The 23877-nt window shown below is 43.0% G+C and overlaps 1 protein-coding gene across 10 annotated transcripts in view; it reads left to right on the top strand.

Moving 5' to 3' along the window:
• FBRSL1 (fibrosin like 1) overlaps positions 1 to 23877 on the top strand; it is a 793883-nt gene that overhangs the window by 688564 nt on the left and 81442 nt on the right. For all 10 annotated transcript variants that reach the window (XM_083716907.1, XM_083716910.1, XM_083716914.1 and 7 more), the window contains one exon: positions 9743 to 9788. In XM_083716907.1, the coding sequence (XP_083573033.1) occupies positions 9743 to 9788 (46 nt within the window). The remainder of the gene's footprint in view (positions 1 to 9742; positions 9789 to 23877) is intronic.

Genomic DNA, 23877 nt, shown 5'->3' with positions numbered 1-23877 from the left:
GAAGAATTAGCAGCACAGATATAAGATGGGAGATACAGTTTTCACCACTCGTGAAATGAGAGTAACAATGGCCTCTTTTAGAACTGTGTAAGTGGAAGAGAAACGAATCACAACCAGCTTTGCTTGTTAAAAGGGCCAATAAGGCCGTAAAGGTAGGCAGGAATTGGGGTGTGAAAATATGGTAACCCAAGTGTTTATGTAAGTTGTCGCTAATATAGTAGCTGCTGAGAAATTTTGGGCTGGTATTTTGATTTGAAATAAACAAGGAATGCACAAAGTTGTGTTGTAAGGTCTTTTTGGCCGTGTTTAATAGACACAGCTGGGACCGTTCCTCCCTGGATGCTGTCAGCAGGACCAAGCTGAAGGGGAGCATTCATAGCTGAAGAGGCCTCCGCTGCCTGTTTAAAAGAAGAAGAAAGAACACATTTTTAATTCACTTGCTGAAGAAGATGGAGGGGAAGGGGAGGAAATGGAAGCAACATCTTCCAAGAGGCCGCAAGCCTCTGAGCAGAAGCTGAATCATGAAAGCAGGGCTAATGGAGGGAAAGGGTAAGCCAAGCCGTGGGCCTTGTAGGTGGTTCTCTAGGGAAGAGAACGGGAATGCAAAGGGCCTCTGTCGTGAGGCTATGATAACAGCCATGCTTGTAGGTCAGACATCCTGTTGTTCCCCAGGGCACCGGGTCAGGCAGACTGTTGCTTGCGGCTTAAGGGGAGGAGGGGATATCTGGGCCGCTACCTTAGCTCCAGAATTGCAGGTACTGTTTATCCCAGCAGTGCCCTTGCACTGCATTCTGTAGAGTGGACTCTTTGAGGACGGGTGGGGGGATTTATGTTGTCTATTTGCGGCACTTAAAATATAAATAGGAAACAAGTTGTTTTCATTGTGCTGAAGAGTGCTTTTAAAGTGTTTGTGGAGGGCTGTTTAACTGCTATATGAAAGCATGGCAAACATACCAGAATTGCTAAAAATTATAATAATAAGTATTCTTCAGTCATCTGTCTTCCTTAATCCCATTTTCTTGTCTTCTTCCCCCTTTCTTTCCATTTTTATTGTTCCTCTCATATGCTTTTTCTCATTAGTTCTTACAGTCTTTCAAAGGGTTTAGGGTTGGGGGGGTATTTGCTATGTAGGATAGTTTAATTTATTTCCTTTACATACTTGATGCAGCTTTTAAATGTGCTGTTTTGGTTGTTCTTACTGTAGTTTTAAACAGGGTTGATAGAAGTTGTCGTCATCATTAGGATGGTTAAATATTGCAGAAAAATGTGAATGTGTTCAAAACCAAGACAGTGTACATAATATACCTTTAAAACACATTTCCTTCCCTTAAATAATTATGTGCAGTGTAGTTTGTTAAGGGTTGCTGGCAATTGGATCTTGATGAGGGGTAGACTACAATGCCCAGAATTCTTTGAGCATAAGAATGTGTTTCAGTATGCTTTAAAGATATAGTGTGTACACCGCTTAAAATTTTATGGTAGGAGGAAATGCTGGGTGTGGGGAGCATCCGATGGTTTTTTTCCTGTACAACCAGAAGGAGCTTCTGCACAACTGTCATTTTACCAGGGACACTGAATGCTACTATCCATTGAGTCAAGTCTCTTCTTCCATTAACCTACAGACACAATTCTGATTTTATTCATGCTGTTAGTGGAGAACAATAAACATGGCAAATGATTCCAGATGACTCAAGTGGGTGAGCCAAGCTGTGCTCCACAGGGAAGATAGGATCCTAATTAGCCTGTCTGACCTGTGGGAAAACACTGTATGTTGGCATGTCCAATCTTAAGTTCGATGCAAAATGTACACGACCTATCTTTGACAGCCTTTGTTCATTCAGGAAAGGCGTGTTCAGGAGAGGACCATTTGCAGTGGGTAAAAGATGGGTGCAGCACTTCTAGCTTATTTCTTCCTTATTCCAAATCACTCCCTTCCAGACCATCTTTTCTTCAGGGTGTGAGGGATGGACTAAGATTGTTCAGGTACTATTGTGGCCTTGGGAATTGTTCTGGGGTTTCCTGTCTGCCAGCCTCAACTACAGTAGCCTCCTCACTACTCAGCTGCCAGCCCAGAGCCTTGAACTTGATCTGGCTCCTTAGCTGTTGCCTCTGCAGCTTCCAACTCTCTTTCTGGATTCCTGCTGGATCCAGGGGTCATTAACAATTGCAAAGCATTTGTATAGCAGTAACTCTGAGCAGGGCTTTTAGTGTGGCTGCCCCCGTTGTGTGGAGCAGCATTTGATAAACAAGCACCCACTATCTGCACTTTCCAGAAACAATTGAATATATTTTTGCACAAACTAGCCTTCCTAGCTGAATGTTTAGGTTCCTTCCACGGGTGTCTACTTGGTATTGTTTTTTATTCGCTGTTTGTTGGTTTTTAAATCGTTTTGTTGCATTTTCCACGTCATCTTGAGATGTATGTAAAGAAACAAACTAAATAATAGCAGCATATGATTGAAGGTCATTCTTATCTGTAGAATACTTGTTGCTTAAGGAAAGAGGAAAAACATTGTCCTTCATTGCCTCTGGTAGTTGTTTTGGGAGTCTGTAATTGTTAATTTGTCACAAGGCTACACTTTTCATCTGCCTGCTGTTAGATTTAATCAAGAGAAATGAGCTAGAAACTCTGGGCTGATTCACACATGGTTTATTCAACTATGGTTTATTCAACCATGGCTTGTTTCATCATCTGAACCCTGCCCAGCAGTTTGTCATCTGCTAACAAACACTATCTGAAGCTATTTATGTTGTAACCTTGGTTTATTTGACTATGGCTTAGCCGTATGCTCTAATTCAGCCCCCTTCTATAAACATAGTTTTTTGGCCACGCCACTTACTAATCTACATAGGCATGAGGCAAGAGCTTTGGAGAAACAAACCATGGTTTGTCTTTGGGACAACACATGGTTTGTTTAAAAACAAGCAAACATGACTTAGTGTTATGTGCAGACTAGGCTTCTATTATATCCCAGTGTACTTATCCTTATGAGAAAAAGGAGTGTGTTTCCTAGTTCATGGTTTCCTCTATGCTTTATTAAAGCAAACACTATTTCAACTGTGATACTATTTCAGCTGTTAGAGGCAGTTGAAAATCACATACCATAGAGGGTTCAGTTTGTTGTATTTACCTTGGGAAGAGCAGGGTCCCATGAGAGCTTAATATTTCCCAAGAAGGAAAAATAGATAGACACATGGATCTAATTCATAGCATTTCCAGTCCGTTTTGGAGCTGAGTCTTCTATGTAGGTGACTGCTTGCTGTGTGGGAAGTAATAACAGTCAGAAGATGAGGCCAGAACATAAAAGCACTGAATTGAAGTTGTTGGCCCTTCCGGGAAACAAACTTTAAAAAAGATTGGGAATAAGAATATGTGGCAAGCCTCCAAACCTTTTGAAAGTAAGCTAGAATGTGGATTTTTGTGTGTCCCTTTTTTAAAGTTCTTCACTATTTGGTGCAGAGCTACCTTGAAGGCTGTCCATCGCCTTCAAGTGTGTCCCATTCCATCTTGTCTGTTCTTTCTACAAAAAAGAAATTTCAACCCTTAAAAAAAATCCCAGGAAAGAAAAGTTTCCCCTCCTGCCCTTTTAACAAACATGACAGCTTTTGTGAAAAATACCTTCCTTTGGATCTGGTGTATAAAGCATGGGGGTGAAAGTAAAGAGCAGTCAAAGGGAAGAAGACAGGCACCAAATGCACCATCAAAAATAGAATTATCTTCCATCCCAAAGCTTTGGGCTGGACTTGTCTGCCTGCATCTACCAGTGGATGGCAGTGACGGTGGGAGCAGGGGGTGGGAATCTCATACAAGCAGCGAAACACTCAAGGGTACATGAAACCATTCCATGCCTTGTGCCCCATTTTATAAGACTTTGCTACTGGTAGCTGGGGAAGGGTGGGAGGAAAGGGGTCTACAGAGTGGAAGTCAATGAATTATTTAACCTTTCAGCCCAAAGCATCTTAGGATCTGTAGTTTGTTAAGGGCACTGAGAGTTGTTAGGAGATCTCTATCCCTGTCCCAGAGCCACAGTTCCCAGAGTGGTTTAATAATTAAGTCCTCTTCCCAGAAGACGAAACCTGAGTAATTGTAGCTCTGTGAGGGGAATAGGGATCTTCTAACAGCTCTCAGCAGCCATAACAAACTATTGCCATTATAAGAGAACAAGTGGTGAGTTCCAGCACCTTTTTTTCTAGAAAAATAACACTGGCCTTAGTCCAGTAGAGTGGCCAACACAGGCCTTTTGGTGCCTAAGGGATGCCTCCCTTCCTGCGTTGTAAAAATAGGATAATACATTAAATAGCTGACAGATTGGTTCCCTTTGTGGACACCCAAAGCTACTGCTTGAGGTGCTTCCTTACTCTGTCTACAAGAAGGGCTCAAGTTTTCCAATGTCTTTGGAATATAACTTTCCTCATCTCCCTCCTTTCTACAAACAAATGTAATCAGATTGCTTGGGGTAGCAGAAAAAACAGGAGGAGAATTGCTATGGGCTGCAATTTCTTTAAATGGATTTCTGTATTGGATAATAAACACACATTTGTTTCCTATTTTTCTGCATGGTCCACATGTGTCTCCCCCCCCTTCTGTGGAGATACCCCATTTCCAGGGCATTCCCCAAAGCCCGCTGTTTCAAACCTGGGAAAACGCAACTCTTCCCTTAATGTCACATTTGTTGCTATTGTGCTTGTTGTGCAGAATGTGATTATGCTTATTTTGTTTGTGAGGTGCAGTACAAGTCTTCCCTTCCTCATTTGCACTACCATTTATGAATAGTCTTTTTTTCAGATTTAAAACAAAGGTAAAGGCAGTGGCTGTGTTCACCCATCACACTAAGCCGTGGTTTAGTGCAACATGCACAGACTAGAACCAAAATAAGTGGGTTGGTGGGGGAGAGATAAGCTATTGTGAGTGTGTGGCTTGTGTACTCCTGCTCCCCATCCCCTCTCCTCCTTCTGCGTGGCCATGAGGGAAAATTTAGAAGCTTCTGCTCTTTGTTTTGGTTAACTGTAGTTTGTTATATTATCTGGCAGGATAAACTGTGATTAACTATGGTTAGTTGCAAGGCAGCCAACCGCTAACAGTAGCTTATTGAAACTGACTATACTTAATATTAACAATGATTCCTGGTCCTGACAACATGCAAACAGTGGTTAATGTAAAGCAGAAGCAAATGAGGGGGCATGGGGAGTGCAGGCGCCCACGGTCTACTCCAGCTCATTTCTGCTTATTGCACTACCATGGTTTAGCATGATGTGTGAATTCAGCTTCCTGTTTAGGAGTTCGCATCTGGCTCAGTTTCTTCTTTTAAAAAAGTAAAATAGTAAAGCTATTGTCTGGCCCCTCTGCACATGTATCACATGACGTAGGGTTTCAGTTTTGGTAAGCGAACAATATTTGGATTTATGTGTAATCATAATGTGAAGCTTTCATGTAGGCCTGTTGAAGGCACCACAAAATACATTGCCTACATTAGCAATATCAAAGACTTACCATGGACACTGTGTGTTAAATGTGGTGAAATCGGTATTGTTCTGGGGACAGATTTTTCTGCAGGAGCTTAACTGCATTGTTAGTATATATGTGGGTGAAAATCCTTTGTATTGGACACCGCAGTTATTGACCGAGCCGAGCCTTTAGTTTTTGTATATTATTCTTCTTTAAATATCCCTCCCCATGTCCCTTTTGGTCCTTTATCCAAGGTTCAGAGGGTAAGGTTTATTGATGTTGTCTCATTCTGCATTCTGCATTGTGCACTGAACAATTGAACAGTTTCAGTAGATGAGTCCATTGATAAATCACACACACACAATCAAGTAACACAATTGGAACTGAAGGCTACCAGTGTTGTGCACAATCATACAAGATCTATCAAACTACAAGAAAGAAGATTCCACCTAAACATTAGGAAGAACTTCCTGACAGTAAGAGCTGTTCAACAGTGGAATTTGCTGCCAAGGAGTGTGGTGGAGTCTCCTTCTTTGGAGGTCTTTAAGCAGAGGCTTGACAACCATATGTCAGGAGTGCTCTGATGGTGTTTCCTGCTTGGCAGGGGGTTGGACTCGATGGCCCTTGTGGTCTCTTCCAACTCTATGATTCTATGATTCTATGAACACTGATGCGCATGCACGCACAGTTGACTCAGATATGAAAATTCAGCGACACTGGTATACTGATTATGCAGTGAACTCCATGTTGTTGTCCTTCCACAGAAGGAAGGCAGGATGCTGTGATACAGTGCAATAAAATAATTCATGGTTGCTGCAAATTTGCAAGAGTCCCTTGCATGCAATGCAAATAGGGAAGGGAACTGGGACATCTGCAAGAACGAAGCTGTTGTGTGACTTGTGTAATGCAGTTCATTATCAAGTTAAGTGAATCTAGATGGCTGCTAACAGAAGCAGTAGATCTTCTTGGTTTTTTTAACTGGAATCCTGAGATACACTAACTGGAGGCAGGTACAAATATATGCATTTAGGATTAAATAATTCTGATCCCAGGAATTTGTTTTGAGCACCAGGGACGAACTGAGTGCATGTCCTTCCGCAGAAAAAGGCACTCCTAGTTGCACACATGCAAACACCACTTCCTTCATTTCAGCAATATAATTTGGGGGTGAAATCATAATTTGGGGGTAGAACCCAGTCTACTTTGTGCCCTACCCTGTTCTATCTCTTCTTGCTAGTATTCTGGATGCAGCTGCAAATAATAAGCATGTTCAAGTTTTAAAACAGTCTATACACACACAATGTAAAATTGATATTAAGCGACTTTTGGCCTGGTACTGAATTAGCAGGAGAAGTGGGATTGTCTGTGGGGCAGGTACTGGGGTGATGATGGGTGAGGTTGGCACAGCAAAAAGTGTGTGTGTGTATTGGCCCCCTTTAGCCTGGGATTTAAATTCAGCACCAGTCAGTCTAGTGTCTGGAAGGTGTTTGCCTGTACCCCCAAAATAAAGGGCATCTAGAAGATCTAGTGAAAACTCATTGTTTTAAGGATTTAGATGCTGTAGGTTGCAACCGTTGTTAATCCTACTCAGAGTAGACCCATTTAAATTAATGCACATGACTAACTTGAGTCCATTAATTTCAGTAGGATTCAGCTGGACACGACACCGTATGTTTGCTCCTTAGTTTGTTGATAAAGAAATAGGTTGGTTGGGTAGACGGGGGCATTTGAGGTTTTGTTTTTTTACAGGGAATGGGAAAAGTGAATTGTCAGGAGCCTTTTTAATATGCTTGTCAGCATCACAGGGCTGGTCTGCAGTAAATAAATAACCAAAAGCTTGGCTAGGAATGGCGACTGACCTTTGTTTCACTTCTGCTGCAAAAGATGATTTAAACATAATAACCCCGAAGCAGAATTGCATCCACAAGAGATGCTCCATCTCCCAAAGGATTTCATGGGTTATTTTGTTCAATGACCAGAGGCAACCTTTGGGGGAAATGTATGGCTAAACAGTTCTTTATCTTCTGGGTTCTGCCTCATCATCCACTGGTTGTTTTTCCTTCTCTCTCTCTCTCTCTCTCTCTCTCTCTCTGAGGCAGCTGCATTCAGTAAGATCCTGCTGCTTGTAAGCCCTTGTCACTCAGAAGTAACTCTTGATAGAGAGTATTCTTTTTTTACTGCCTGCAAAAGGCCCAGCCCAAAAGGCCATTGAAGCAAGGAAATATAAGCTCCCATTGATTCCGGTGATCCTTTTGGGTCAGGGCCCAGCATTTTAGCAAGTCTGGTTATGTTTCTCTGTTGTTGTTGTTTTTTATTTTGCTTCCGAAATCTCTGGCTATGAAATATGCAGTGTTGCAGTACAATTCACGAGACACTTAATAATGCAAGCTTTCCGAGGAGTGGCAGAATAAAATCAATGATGTTGGAAAGAAAATCAACTTAGCTCAGCCATGAGTTGAATAAAAAATATATAAAAAAAAATTAAGCACAGATCTCAACTCTTTCCTGTTAGACACACAGCACAGGCTGCAGTCTTTAACACATTAGCACTGCAATCTAAACCCTCTCTGTGCCATGCTGGGGAGGAGGGTTTGGATTGCATGGACCTGCCCCTCTCTTCCCAACCTCTGGCCATCGAGTGATGCCATTGTCACTCAGCCAGTTCAGCCTCATTCCACTTAGCGAACAGGTAGACTACGCATAGGCAACCTTCGGCCCTCCAGATGTTTTAGCCTACAACTCCCATGATCCCTAGCTGTGGTCAGGGATGATGGGAATTGTAGTCCAAAACATCTGGAGGGCTGAAGGTTGCCTATGCCTGAGGTAGAAGTGCTGTTCCTGATAGCAGCCTATGGAAAGCTTTCCGGAGAAAGGGATGAGGCAGCCCACCACTATCATATGACTGCACCAGGTCCAATCTGGCCCTGATTGCTATACCAGCTTGAAGCTGGTTCAGCAATTTGCCTGCCCCCTGACTTAGCAGGGCTGCAGGTATGGACGCTCCATTACTTTGCTAATCTTTTCCAGATGGCGACTTAAGTTTGAATTTCACTCTTACTCAGGAATAAGCCTTGCAAATTCTTTCATATCATGGATCTAGCCCACTTGGAATAGTGATTAACAACTAAGTTAGGTAAAAACAGAAGACCCACAGGCTACTCTGTTACCCTCTTTCAAGCTACCCTCAAGTACCCTCTTTCAGCAGCACATTTCAGAATAGTATTGTACAGTGCAATCCTTGAAAATAAGCAGGGCTGTCAAGCAGTTAGGGGATTTTAAGTCAATTAATTGTTCATATTAGTTTTGATCATCTAATCAACCAATAGGTCAAATTTGCTTTTGAGTGAAAAACTAACAGTTCTAAAGAAAATACGCTTTCTTGGCTTTTAGATGGTGGCTTATCATCAAATGGTATTCCCCACTGTCACACGGAACAGGAATGCCTCTTTTAAGATGGCACTTGCCATCTGAAGTTGTTTTAAGGGCAACTATTAAAAATAATTTAAATACACCAGCCAGTTAATCTGGGGTCGCTTTTCAGTTAACTGAGTACAGCAATAGAATAAATATCAGAACCCCAAAATAATGACTATTTAGCCTTTATATTTGCCCCATGAGCTTTTCTTGTTTCATGGAGTGGAAAGAACCCTTGAAAGATTTTATTTAAGAAAACCTTTATGTACGTGGATTTTCCTTTTTTTTTTAAACAGTGCGTGTTTCTATTATCCTGGCTGAAACCCAGTGCCCCTGATTACCATGAAGCTGTTTACAAGGTTTAGGTTAATTGGATTTCTTAACTACTTCCCAGGGCAGAAGTTACAGCATGGCTGGAGTTCAAAAAGCAGAATACAGCCTGGATATAAATGGGAGAAAGCAGCTTTGTTAATAAATCTGCTAAGCAGAGTGGTGAGGGAAGAAATGAGAGGGCCTGTGTTTTGGTACAATATAGGCCTCTTTTTTCTATATCTCTGCCACTCCCAGTTCTGTCCTTCCTTATTCAACAAGAGATAAGGATCCATCTCGATACCTTGTGCTTTCAGTGGGAAGAATAATTGAATATAGCTTATGTGTTGCCTCAATGGATAGGAAAGATAGGAGATCAGGGCCCAGTTTTCTCATTCTTTCTCTCCTCACCACCTTCTCCATCCTTTGCTCTTTTTTTAATGGCACAACATTGCACCCTCCAGGTGTGACACATAACTGCAGTCTTCGACCTCAGACTGATTTGTTTTGTTATTGCTGTTGGGAAATCATAAACTCTCATTTAGTTAACCCTCTTTCTTTTGTTCTTTTCAGGCTTCTGAAGGCTCAGAGAAGCTGTTCTCCCCTGCAGCAACTAAAGGTAGGTAATTTTGAAGAAATACTTGCCTGATGTTTTGTTGAGCTGCTTGTTGTTCATCTGAAGACATATTTCCAGGGCATGAAAACTACAAGATGCATTATCCATCCAGGTATAACCAGCAATACTGGGCTTAAGAGGCAGGCTGAGCTTTGGATCGCTCAGTTTGCCCTGGAGAACTCTGCCCATTGTAAGATATCTCAAGAGGCAACGCCCCATTGATTCCTTTTGCCCACTCTTTTCTCCAGGTCAGCCATGATTTTGTTGTTGTTGTTGTTGATTACGTCATTGGTGTAAAACTACCTTGTTCCGACCCTCAAGTGGATCATGCTTTTCCAGCCTAGGGCCACACGAGTGGAGGCGGCACCCTTCCTGCCATCTTTCTAGGGTTTTCAAGGGAGAAAGAGAGAAGACAGACACATGTACAAGGGGTAGACAGGCACACCTTTTATTTTACTTTATATATATTTATGCAGACATATCTATAAAAAATTAAATGAGCTTTTGGAGGACTTTTCCGGGATCCTGAGTTACCACGTATCTGTTGTTGTGTCAGCTTGCTGTGGATTTTGTTGTAAGTTTTTTCTTTCCTTACAAAGGTGGTAGTATTTTATATTTTATTTTATTATTTTATTTTATTTTATTTTATTTATTTATTTCTGCCAATGTGAATCCTACTCTGAACAGACCTGCTGAAAATAGTAAACATGATTAACTTAGGTCCATTAATTTCAATGGGTCTGCCCTGAATAGAACTTAATTGGTTACAACCCTAAGACTGCAGCCTTAATGCATGCTTAGCTCCGAGTGAACACAGCGGGCCTGTGCTCCAAATAAACATGAATAGGATTTGAGTCATTTTGTTGGTCCCAATACCTTTTTTTGTTGAGTCTGAAAAGGTTGACAAAAGATTTGTACTTATTTATTATTTTGTACACAAAATGCCTATATTTAAAGGTGGGAAAACAAACTCAAAGCAACAGATAACCATAGGTTTCCAGTATCCTGGGACGTGTTTTGTTTTCCAGTATGGCTTTAACTGTCCACAACCATGAAATGGGCTTGGTTCAAATGGCTTTCTGCCAGATTTGGTCCTCTTCCCTTCCCCAGCCTTGCTCCCTGCTAGGAAACAATCATTAAACATAAAAGTATAGAGAGGTCCTCATCTGAGGGTGGTGAACAGCGGCTGTTTCTTTGTTGTTTCTTGGCATGAGGCACTGCAGACATTTCTTCCTGGTGCAAAGGGAGTGAACTGTTCACTGTTGAGGCCTTTACAATATATCCTCCCTGTGAATAAACCAATGGACAAATAAGAAAAGGCTGTTTGTTTTGGCACCCAGCTTTCACACACATTGGTCTCTAAGACAGTCTCTTTCATATTCTTTTTCTCTCTTCTCTCTCTTTCCCCCCACCCCCCTTCCAATTTTCTGTCTGAAAGACAAGCCATTTACTTCAGGCCACATAGGAAAGAAGGTTGCTTGAATTATGGACTCCAAAAGGTTAATAATTCAGGGTACTGAGGCTCTACAGCAGGTGTAGCCAACGTAGTGCCTTCTGAATGTTGTGGGACTGTAACTCCCATCAGCCCAGCCAGTGTAACCAATGGCCATGGATGATGGGAGCTGCAATACAACAACAACTGGAGGACGCCATGTTGGCTACCCCATTCTCTGTGTGGTACAGCTCCCTCCTTTCCATCAGCACCCAGAACCTTAAGGAACCTTGCCTTGGAGCTACCTATCTCTTTATCTGCTGCTTTCTGTACTTGAAGCTCCAGAAGTATTTCTAGGAGAGGGGTGGGGAATACCGAGCTGGAGTCCTGTGTGGCCCTGCCACTGCTTCATCAAACCTGGCCCACTTGGTACCACTCCTCATCTTTAACCACAGGTGCTGCTTCTGTAAAGGAAAGTGCCTTTAAGCATGCCCAGCAAGACTTTCCACTTGCCACTGAGCAACTGTCCCAAAATACTTAGGATGAATTCCTTCCGGGCCCTAAGGTGTGATTCCCATGCAGGTCTGAGCCTTGGTGCCTCTCTGTTTAGAAGTTAAATGCTGTCCCCTTGACCGCATTCTGAGGACACCGTCCACAGACTTCTTAAGGGACTTCTCACATTCCACTGCTGAACATCATGATAATATTGTGCTGTGTGGGGTTTCAGGGCTGGAATCACTCAGCTCTTTCATGTGGTGGTGTTTTGCGGCTGCCACGTGTGTTTGTGGCGGGTTCCTCTTAGCCACCCCTTCCCAAATGCCCATTACCATAATGCTTCATGACCATGAAGCCTTGCTCAGTAGGGTGTTGTGCCATCACTATTCTAGGGCATTCTGAGCAAGGAATATTTCTTAGAGAGGCATTGAGCTGCCATTTATTTTCTAGACCCAATTCAAAGTACACATGCTTGTAATTAAAACCCTAAGCACTTTAGGCCCCATGTATCTGATAGACCACCTCCTTCCCTACAGACTCTCCTGGGTGTTAAGATCAGCTGAGGGCCCTCTTGCTTGTTCTGGCCTTGGTCAGAAGTTCAGGGTGGTTGCAGCCCAGAAGAGAGCATTCTCTCCAGCAACCCCCAAGTTTTGGAATTTCCTCCCCCACAGAGGTGTGTCTGCTACTTCCTTTATATAGCTTTTCGTGAGTACTGAAGAGGCACCTCTTTCCCCCAGCACCTGAGATGTGTGTTCGGGACCCACTCTATACCTATGACTATGATTTATTTTAACTGTTTTTGATTCTGGTTTTAGGTTATTGTAACCTACTCTGGGACTTACTGGTGAAGGACAGATAATAATAATAAATGGGGGGAGGAGATGAGGGGTGCCGTCCCTTTCCCCTAAAGCCCTGTCCACACCGCTAGCATGAGAAATGTGCTATGCCACTGGTGTTAGATATTTGTTTGCATCATCCACTGGGCTTTGCAATTAGAGTAAAAAAAAATCAAAGATATGTATATAAACAACTAAGCAGGTAAAATTACCAGACTAAATTAAAACATCAGTCATTGCAATTTGTGTGCTGATATAAACATAGAAACACCACTGTGCAGATGAAATTGCCAAACTCAATCAGAATTTAAAAATTACATAGTTTAAAACTCAGGGCACTGCAGTTTTTGCTGCCACCAGCTAGTCTTTATCTCCAAGGAGAAAAGCCATGTAATAAGCGCCTAGACTCCCAGGTTGAGACTCTAAAAACAAAATGATTAACTCTTTATGCAAATCTCCATACAAAGAGCCAAACAACAAAATATCAGCCACAGTTTTGACACTGCCATCTCTACATGGACATATCCAGTTTTGTGATGGGATTCTCTTATCATATGTACTGCTGAAGGCAGGCATATTCAGTTGTGCACTCAATAAAGTATATTCAGGTATGTTAGATCTTGTTGATACAATGCTACCGTATCAAGAGGACTAGCTGGGTAACAAATCGTACAAAGGACTCAATTTTCTCATTGCAGACAGATTATTTTCAAGCAAACATTGCCTCAGTATGTCCTTTGCTTTGTTCAAACCTATATGTAATAACTCATGTGGTGATAGGCCAAAGACATAGCCGCTGCTGGTGGCTTACCTGGAAAATTACTGAAATGCCTTCCTTATTTTTCCACCTGCAAATGGGACAGCAAAATAGGTGGGGGTAGATAACAGCTGGCAGATTTTGTCTTGACACTGTTTTTGTACCTAACTGACCTCACTTTCAGTGCTGAGGTCCAAGTGTTGAAAAATGTTCCTGTCTTGCACTCAAACGAGCCTTGTAGATTTGCATGCTGCAATAATTAATATGTTTGATGTTGTTTGTTGTTATACTTGTTTAATATTTAAAAATCAATAAATATATATTTAAATGGCCTTATAGATAAGATCCCCAAATTTACTTCATGGAAATCATCATCATCATCCTCTGGACTGATAGAGGAGTGATGAAAAGCTATATTTCTAGGTAGGGTGAGAAGAGGGGGCTTCACTCATCTACTTGCCTGCCTGGTTTCTTAGATCAAGGATTCCACCTCTCTCATTCCAGCCCAGCCAGCCACTCACTTGTAGGCAGTTCCTGGCCATTAATGGCTAACAGACCTTAAATATAAGGTTGCCTCAAAGTCTGGTGCCCTTCAAGTGAAAAAGCCCTACCAAAAGGGCTTTGAGTCGAGTAGCCAGCTCATACAGTAACTCTAACATCTTTGGTGTTCTACCGTAAAAAGAGCCAATAAATCTCTGATTTTAAAGTGAGCTGTGGCTACTTCTTGTTAGCATTTTTTTACTCCTCTTTTAGAGAGGATGGACTCTCTGAGCTTTAGACTATCTAAATAGAGTTTCCAAATACTATGACTTTCAGAATTTCATGTTGGGAATCTTAGGTGACATACCCATGCAGCAGACATGTTGCCCCCAGTTCCAGTCACCACACAGGCAGATTAAGGTCCAAATAGTTTACTGCTGCAAAAGATAAAAGCTTCAGTAATACAGTTCTGGATATGCATACAGCTTGTAGGCTTTGCAGATACATATAAATACTAATAATTTCTGTTGCTCCAGCAATTTAAGACATAACACAGACTCGCTAATGAGTTGACATGCTATAATCACTTGGCCGTTGCCATAGTAACTAGCTTGGCTGACCAGGCACCTGTTGGTTTTATTTCATATATAGGGTGATTTAGGCCCATGAAGGAAGTTGGCTCCTTCCTCCCTGTCCAGTTCCTCAAACATTTCAAACTGGTTTAACTTTCATAAGTGTCCTCCAAGTAGCCCTGCCTAAGCACCATAGATTTGTGACGGAGCAGGGAATCTCTTGTCCCCTTGCAAAACTACAGCCCCTAGAGTTCACTGGGGCAAACAGCTGAGCCGGGTTTTGAATTGGTATGTTAGCTTGGACATAAATGAAGCTCTGATTGCAAGTCACAGTAGTTGGCAGTCCTTGCTGCTAACTGCCAAAATTGCATATGGTAGAAGTAGTAGTAGTATTTGATTTTGACCTATAGACAGACACACACCCCAATGGTTTCCATTCACTGCCTTCACTGGTATTAAAGTCTGATGTGCCGTCACTGTGGACCACCCAACCCCAAAAGAAAAAAACCTGTAAGGACCATCATCTCTTCACCATCATCTCTTTTAGCATTGTCCACTGGATGAATTAAAAGGATCGTCATTGTTCCAGAGCATTTTAATTCCATAGAACTTGATAGACACCCTTTACTAGGGAGAAACCCCAGCTTCTTAGAGCTACTTAAACCCTTCAGAGTAATGGGCTTAAAAAAGAATCTGACCAGTCAGTACAGCCTTTGCTGAGCAGAAACCACATTTCCTCAGCAGGTAGCCTCTAATTGTCAATGTGGGATGATCTGCAACTGCCTGCCCATGTGGGCTAACAGCTTGCAATCCTTTTGAAGTCTCTGCCTTTTATTTTATTGTCTTTTTTATTTTGTCTTCCTGGCCACAGAATAGTGCCTCAGGCCAGCAAGAGAGATTTCTTGTTAAGAGGACTCTGAGGTTTTGACTAGCATGTCTGATCCAGGAAAGAGACCGTGTTCTTTGGAGATCAGGGCTGCATAATTCTGTTGCCTTAAGGGGACTGAGTGTTTTCCTATGTTCCCCCCACTCCCCTTTCCTTCCCTGCTGTGCTAAACTGTCATAGTAAATCATTTTAAAAACTAGAAATGCAAAACCTCCAGAGATAGGGCATGCTGCTTCAGAATGGATACCTTATTATTTCAAGAAGGACTTGGGGGCGTGGGAGGGTTTGGAAATGGATGGTTACTTCACCTGGCTCCCGGCAGGCTTCCAGTGAAGTGGAAACTAACACAGGCGAACACAGCTCTCAGCATACACAGTACTCTGCAGCCTTCTGTTTTTGTCTAGGGAAATGAGCCTGGCGGAAAGAGATCCAGGCTATGCCCCCACTGCTGCCTGTGGTCTGACCCTGGGCAAGTTCTTTTGCTTCTGCATTTCCTCTATTCCTCCCCCACTTGTTTCTCTTGTCTTCCTTAGAGGCATGGAATTCGCCAGCGAGATGAAATATTTTATTGAGGCCAACCAGTAATGGAGATGGCTAATTAGATTTCCTTTTGGCCGGGAGTGGGTGGTTCTTGCTGGATCTCAGTTTACACAAATGAAAAGTAATCTGGAAAAAAATAATCAAATGAAAATAGTCCGTCATAATTAGCAGCTGTTCCAGCACTTCGTCTGAAATCTAAATGTGTGGGAGCCATCCCTTTCAGGCCTGCCTTTTAATGGTCCGAGTACTATATTGCCTGATTAAAGCTTGATAAATCTCTTAGGCAGCTGGTTGACCAAGTGCAAGAAGTGGAGGCACAGAATCAGTGAGTCTCTTTATGTGGAAAGTAAGGAGAGCTGGTGTGGTGTCATGAAACAGGACAACCCGGGTTCAGAACTTTGTTCAGGTATATGAAGCACATTGACCTTGGGACGGTTACTATTTCTCAGCCTAGCCAACTTTACAGGGTGGTTTTGGGGATAAAATTTGGACAAGGAAAAAATAATAATAAGCAACCCTTACTTTATCTGCCTTCTCCTGATTTTTAAAGTCCAGTTCCATTTCACAGAAATTGTAGGTACATTTCTTTAAATGCTATGTATATGTGTTTTTGAATAATGCTTTTGAATTATGGTGCTGGAGGAGACTCTTGAGAGTCCCATGGACTGCAAGAAGATCAAACCTCTCCATTCTGAAGGAAATCAGCCCTGAGTGCTCACTGGAAGGACAGATTGTGAAGCTGAGGCTCCAGTACTTTGGCCACCTCATGAGAAGAGAAGACTCCCTGGAGAAGACCCTGATGTTGGGAAAGATGGAGGGCACAAGGAGAAGGGGGCGACAGAGGACGAGATGGTTGGATAGTGTTTTCGAGGTTACCAGCATGAGTTTGACCAAACTGCGGGAGGCAGTGGAGGACAGAGGTGCCTGGCGTTCTCTGGTCCATGGGGTCACAAAGAGTCGGACACAACTAAACGACTAAACAACAACATGTGTTTTTGTATTGTATGGTAGCCATCCCCATCGTTTGTAACTGTACATGGTTTCATATTCCTATGGTAGACATTAAGGCAAGACAGATAGAGAAGTATGTGTTTCTCATGTTGTAAGAAATGCTGCAGATACATTTGTGGCACAGATATTTGTCTGTTGGTCTCTAGAAGATGTGAAGCATCCTAGGGATGTGGAATTTCCACTCTGGACATCATCTTATCAGAGTGTCTCCTTGCTGTGTCACACTCACTTGGGTTCCAGTTTGCATCCAACTGGGTGAGAGACTCTCAAGAACCGAGGCACACCATTCTAAGTATGTTTGGGACTGTTATCCAGGGAAGGCTTATTCATACTGAATGAGTGGACAACCAAAATAGGCCATAAGCATTCATTGCTTTACATCGCAATCCCGTGCATGTTAACTCACATACAAGTTCCACTGTGCTCAGTGGGGCTCACTCCCCAGTTGTACAGTTAAATAGCCTGGATTTTTTTCATATTGATCATAGGGCCCGGCTCCTAAAGCTGTAGCTCCATCACTGTTCACTGGTCCATTGTGGAAGCATAAGAAATGTGCTGCTAGGGCAGACCATAGGTCCATCTAGTCAAGTGCTCTGCTTCCCACAATGGCCAATAAGATGCCTCTGGAAAGCCCACAAGAAGGTTTTCAACCTCTCTTCCTAATAGTTGCTCACCATCAACTGGAATTCAGAGGCATAGAATCCCAAACATGGAAAGCTCCATGTTGAGAAACATCTCCTCTCTGGATTAGTGTGATCTCGTGGCAGTGAATTCCATAAATCAAATCCTCACCTTCTTCATATTCTGTGACTGCACAGCTGGTCACATGAGGACCTAAAGCAGAGCGAGGGAACCTGCAGCCCTCCAGATATTGTTGTCCTACAACTCCCATCTTCCCTGACCAGTGGACTCAGTGGCTGTGGCTGAGGGGGTCTAACAACATGTGGATGGCCACAGGTCCCCTGTCTCTCTTCTGACAGTACTTAGATCTGCAGCTCGGTCCTGTACATTAGCACCAAGATTCCCTGCACCATTTATTCACCAACTCTCGCAACTCATACCACTCTTCTGTTAAGGCCCAGTGGAAAATTCACAGCCACACACTGAGGTTAGTTTTCAATCGGTGCCGTTTGTCTCATGTCATGAAAGCTCAACTTACATGGGCAAAAAATGTCATCAGGACCAACAGCTGAGGGAGAGAAGCAATTTATGGTTTTAATATCAACACCAATCTAGTATTGTCTAAGACAAGACAGCAATATCGAACCTCTCCGCAACTTAACCCAGCCGTCGCCAGCTGAGTATTTTCCACTGTTAAGCTGGTATACAGTGTTCCTTTGTAGTATCAGGGTGAAAAGTTGAGTTGTAAACATTTCTGCACTCTCTGGTGGGTGGCAGGTCTGTTATTTTAAGGTTATTGGGGTACGCTGCTACATTCCTGTCACTGGGGTGAGAATAAATAGAAGCAATACTGCGGGAGATAGAATGTACTTAATTATTTATTTGAGCATTACAGACTGAAATTGCTTTTTGATTTAAAGCGTCCAAGCCACGGCTGCGTTTTTGGAGTTGAGAGAGAAGCTACGTGCTCATCCCATTACCTAGGGTAGCATAAATGTCTCCGTGCAACTGCCATTCCTTGGTAGAATTGGTTCATTTCCTGAAAATATTTCACATTTTAAATGCAGCACAATTAAATATTCTGGAACGTTAACAGCGTGTGAGGGCTTAAAAGGGGGGAGGGAGGGAGGGAAAGCCCTTAAACAATAAACAATTTCTTCTCACTAGTATAAATGTTATAGAAAGAATGGTTTGTTTTCTTTAATTATAGAGTATATATTGGGAGGGTTCTGAGGGGGTCTTGTAACGAGGAGAGAAAAATAACCAACATGCACGGTTCTGCCTCAGCAGACAAGTTTTACATGTTCGGTTTGTGTGAAAGTCAATTAAAAGAGGCTATCGGGTTATGAGCAAAGGCGTTTTAATAAATAATTCCAACCTTTGACTAATAACAGTTTATATTACCTTGAGCTAAAAGAATTTTTAAAAAGAAAAACTGAATGGGCTCTTCATCTTTTCCCATGATTGTTTACCTTTCCCTCTCATTTGTTTCAATAAACATTTGCTTCTGGCTAGACTCCCTTTGTGCTCCCGAGTTTAGATTTACAGTTTAGTAAGGGCCGCAGCTCAGTGGCAGAGCATCTGCTTGGCATGCAGAAGGCTCCAGGTTCAATACCTGGCATCTCCAAGTAGGGCTGGAAGAGAACCCTGTCTGAAAACCCTGGAGAGCTGCTGCCAGTCAGTGTGGACATAAATCATGTTATTTCTGTAGCTCTAGTACTGACCTGCCCATGAATTACACCAGAGTGTGCAGCCAGGACTCATCAGCAAACACCAACGGCCAGCAAAACACTCACTGCTGCTATTGAAAAGCAAATGCATTCTGATGCTTTGTGTATTTGTAACTCTCTCTCTTTTTTTAATGCCACTGGATTCTCTGTTCCCTGCTTACCTTTTACACTCTTAGAGCCACACACTTAACTTTTGAGAAACAGTTTGACAAGTTATCAATATTAATCTGCCTTTAGTTGTATAATAGCCCATTAGGGATTCCTGCAGGCAGGCAGAGTAACCCTGTGCTTGGTGCAGGTCACTGGCGTAATAGAGGCCAGACCAGCAATTGACAAGTAATTTGACAAGTCAGCGGGGGGGGGAGCTTTGGGGGTGCCCAGATAAGAAGAGGGGGGTACTGGAGTTTCCCCCCATCGTCCAGGTCATCTTGTGTTTCCTTCTGCTCAATCAATGAAAGTGATCAGTGCCATCACAGCACACACTTTAATTGCAGATGGGTCCAGTTTCCCTTTTGTGTGCAACCCTGATGCTGTCTAAAATTCTTGTGAATCAGTGATTTCCTTCTTGTGGAAGTGAGGTCAGCTGGAGCAGAGAGAATACTATTAACAAGCTGCCGTTTCAGCCCCCCTGCAGACTGATGCACAGTTCTTTCCCCTGAAACCTTCCCCCAATCTTGGAACCATGGGGCGTGCGGTTGATGAGCAGGAAGCGCTCTCTCCCGATCAATCTGTGCGGCGAGCAGTAATAGTTCATTCTCCACAGCAATCCCAGGGTTGACATGTGGTATGTTTCAGTAATTGATTTTTATATTAGCTTCATTTTGAGATGTGTAAATCCCTATATTGCTCACAGCAGCCTGTCCTGTCCTATCCTGAGTGAATGAGGTTGGATCGTGGGGGCATCCTTCATGCCCTGACAACTCCTGCAATTTCATTTTTGCGTATAATTCATCCTAGAAATGCACACTCATGTGCACACACACACCACAGTATAAGCTTCAGCCTCTGTTTATCTGATTGCTCTTCTGCCTGAGATTTACAACACTGTTGATGCTTTTAATTGCACACCTTTCTACTGTGAAAGGACAAGTTTTTTCAAAATGGGAGACACGGGCAGTTTCGTTGCTGCTGAAAGATGCTCGTTCCTTGCTGCCGCCATGCAAGAGCATTGTTTGTGGGCTGATGCATGTCGTTCCTAACATGGTGTGGTTTCTACTGTACTTTGCTGCAACATCACCTGAGTAGTATTTGGACAGCATGGATTAAACGGGTGGTTGTTGTAAAACAAATCTATAGACCACTTCACAGCATAAAGCCTTCATAGCGGTGTACGTGGCAAAAACAGAATAAAACACAGTGATACAAGCAACAGAAACAATAAAATCATTACAACAAACTCAATCAACAAAACTGTCCATACAGTCTCTGAAAACAATGAAACAATTTCATCAGATATAAAATTGATCGTGTGGAACATTCCTGCTGTCAGTGATACACCTTCCTAGATACCAAAGGTGCAGAAATGGAGCAAGCAACCTGGATTTGTCCATTGTGTGTAATTATGTTCTTGAATAATGATGGCAGGGCAGGCCCTGCCCTGTTGTTGTTGTTGTTTTTGTTGTTGCTGCTGCTGCTGCTATGCTTATATTTATTTATATCCCACCTTTTCCCCTGACAAGAACTCAAAAGTGGCCTACAGCTAAAATAGAAACAGCTAAAAACATAGGGGGGGAATCATTAAAATTCAATTAGTCATTAATAGAATGTTTATGTGTGTGTATAAGATCTATTACAACATACAGATCATTACAGTAAAAACAAAAACCTAACAGCACCAGTCCTTTCCTTAAAAATAGTCAGTTCCCCAAAGCCTTTTGGAACAAGGAAGTTTCTACCTGCCAGCGGAGGGACAAGGAGGGAGCCACTCTTAATTTCTCTAGGAAGGGAAATTCTGGGAGCAGCCACTGAGAAGGCCCTCTCAAGAGATGAGGCAAGGTGAGATTTGGGGTGTCATAAAAGGGCTGCAAATTATTATTTACTTTTGTAATTTTACTCAGAGTTGCAGACATTACTGTGAGATTTTATGCCCCAATTGCCAGAACAAGTTGACTGATCTTGACTTTGGTTGGTTGGTTGGTTGGGGTGTGTGTGTGTGTGATTGCTGCTTTGCCTCAAGCAGCAAATAGTCTTGGACAAGCCCTGCCAGCATGACATTGGATCCAAATCCACATTTGGGTGTCTGAGGTTAGAAAAACTGCCCCATCCCAGTAAAATCAATAATAGTAAATTAAATTAGTTCAGTATTTAAACACTGTGTTTTTATTGTTTAAAATTACCTTATGTGCACACAATAAAAGTCAAGCAGGTTTTAGACTTTTTAAATAAATTAAAAGGACAAGAGGTTTTGACTCCTCAGTGGAGTTAGTTCCAGTAGCAATTCTACAATAGCCGTGAATAGTTGTGTACATTGTGTCCTTCTCCTACCATATGTGATAAAGAGCAGCTTTGGCTGTGAAAATTCTGTCCTGCCACTTTAGTTCTAACTATGGCTTATAGTTAGTGGTGGTTTGTGGTCACATAACTACTAACGATAGTTGCACTGAATGCAGGTGGCATATCAGCCACGGTCCAAACTCTGTTATGTGTGGTGTAGGAATCTTACTGGGTAGGGTCTCGTAGCTTCATGTGCTCACAGGCAGGACTTCCATAGTCAGCTGGGGCGAGTGGAGCTCTGCAAGGGGGTTGGACTAGTAGACCCTTGGGGTTCCTTCCAACGCTATAATTCTGTGGAGTGCAGGAGACACTCGCCTGGTGTCACCCAACAGTGGAAGAGCCCTGCTTGCTTGCACAGCTCTCAGTCATTGGGTCACAGACATTCTGTGCTTTAATAATAAGCAAAGCTGTCTTTCTAGTGGAACCATGGACAGATGTTTTATCTTTAAAAAAAACCCACAAACAGACCACCTCTTTGGTTCCAAATGTGTGAATTCGAACGCATTCCTGCTTCAAGCATTTACTTAGCCAAGGAAATGTTCTCCTTTCCTCACCCTGTGGGCCTGTACTGTTAAAGATGCCACCCAGGTGTCTAGCATAGATCAGCAGCTTGCTGAGTCTACTTCTGTTGCTGCTGGCAAGGTTGCCTTTGTGCTTTCCTGCCAGGCTTCCTATGTGTAATTTTAAACAAACAGAGCAGGGTGTTGTCATTTTGGAGGGGTTTCCCATCAAGCGGTGTTAGATGGTATGCCGGCAGGCTGGCAGACTAGGTTGGGGGCTTTATTTTATTTATACCCAGATGCATATTCTGCCCCCCCCCCCGCCTCCCTCTCTTTTGTGAACAAGACCAGTCAGATCTGATTTCTCCGAAGCTTTGACTGGCACCATTGCTGATTGCCCATGAAAATGCTTGAGCTGCCAACAAGGTTGCAGATTTCACCGTCCAGCCATGCCAGAGGAACTGCTGCTCAGAAAAATTCCTGACATCGTTTCATATTCTGGGCGCTGGGCAACAGTAAACATATAAGCATGCGTTCCCTTTGCATCTGAAAAGTGGGGCAGAGAGAAACCGACATTTCTCAAGTTTCCGTTTCAGAGAAATCCATGGTTGGGGCACACCCCCAGACCTCATGCAAGTCTCATTTGCTTTGCCTCGTACTGTGAACTCTGCGGCTACCTAATGGGAAACTGCTTCCCTCGGTCCAGTTTTGGAAACATTCACCTCTTACTATTTCATCCAAGAAGCACAACATGCCTGCTGGGGACAGATACACTGCTAGACCAGTCTGCGTGTGCGAGAGAGAGAAACGCCTGCTTCTCTCCTCTCCTCCTCCTAGATCACCGCTGAAAATGCACGAGCCAGCTATTAAATAATTAACGTGCCCAATGGGACGAGGGGAATCAAAAGCTGTTGTGTTCCAAAGTTTTCTCTGGCTCTGAAAAGCACAGTTCACTGTGTATTCTGGCACCTTGGAGCGGGATTTCATCCCCCCCCCCCTTCTGCTCCCCTGTTATTATCCCCTATGTGCGCTGGACCGGGAAGTGGCGTTCCCAGCCCAGTGGGGGACGTCTGTTATTTCAGACCAGGAATGGGGGGGGGGGGCAGCCTGTTGCCTGATTGATGTTTGTTTTTCATGGACAGACACCAAACGTTCATTGGAGCAAGGGAAGGCTTGAGGGACGGAGGGGGAGCGAGCTCTCTTAAGGAGCTATTGTACTCACATACCCTCCTCTTTCTTGACTTCTGTGAATGTCTTGGCTGTTCTGCTTGGGCTCTGGTGACTTAAATAAAATATACACACCTTGGAGAGATTTCAGGAAGGGCTTTGTTGGGTAAGGGAGCGAAGGAAGAGGAAAAAGACAATCCAGTTTAATTTTACAGTAATTAATTTCGCATGTGCTCTCTTTTCCACTGGTGCCTTATTGGGTTTCAGAGAGGAACACTGGAGGCAAGCAATGATTTGTGTGGAGGAGCCACACAGTGTAATGTCTAGCCCGTTCTAACTCCTGTGGCTTTTTGAACGCATGGTACACTTCAGCTTTGGTTTAGGAAAAGGGAGTTGCCTGTGACACCAATGTAGAGTGGGAGTGAAGCAGTTTGAGGCAATGCCCCACTCATCAGGCCTGGAATAGGCAATGTGGGAAGAGCATATCAGATTTAATATTCTGCAAGGCCTGCAGATTCCAACTGCATCCTCCCTCTCCTTTGGGTCTGGTGTCTCTTTTGTCCTGTCTGGCA

The sequence above is a fragment of the Podarcis gaigeae genome (genome assembly GCF_964106915.1).
Source record: "Podarcis gaigeae genome assembly, chromosome: 16".
Lineage (NCBI taxonomy): Eukaryota > Metazoa > Chordata > Lepidosauria > Squamata > Lacertidae > Podarcis > Podarcis gaigeae.
This window is presented reverse-complemented; position numbering and strand designations above follow the sequence as displayed.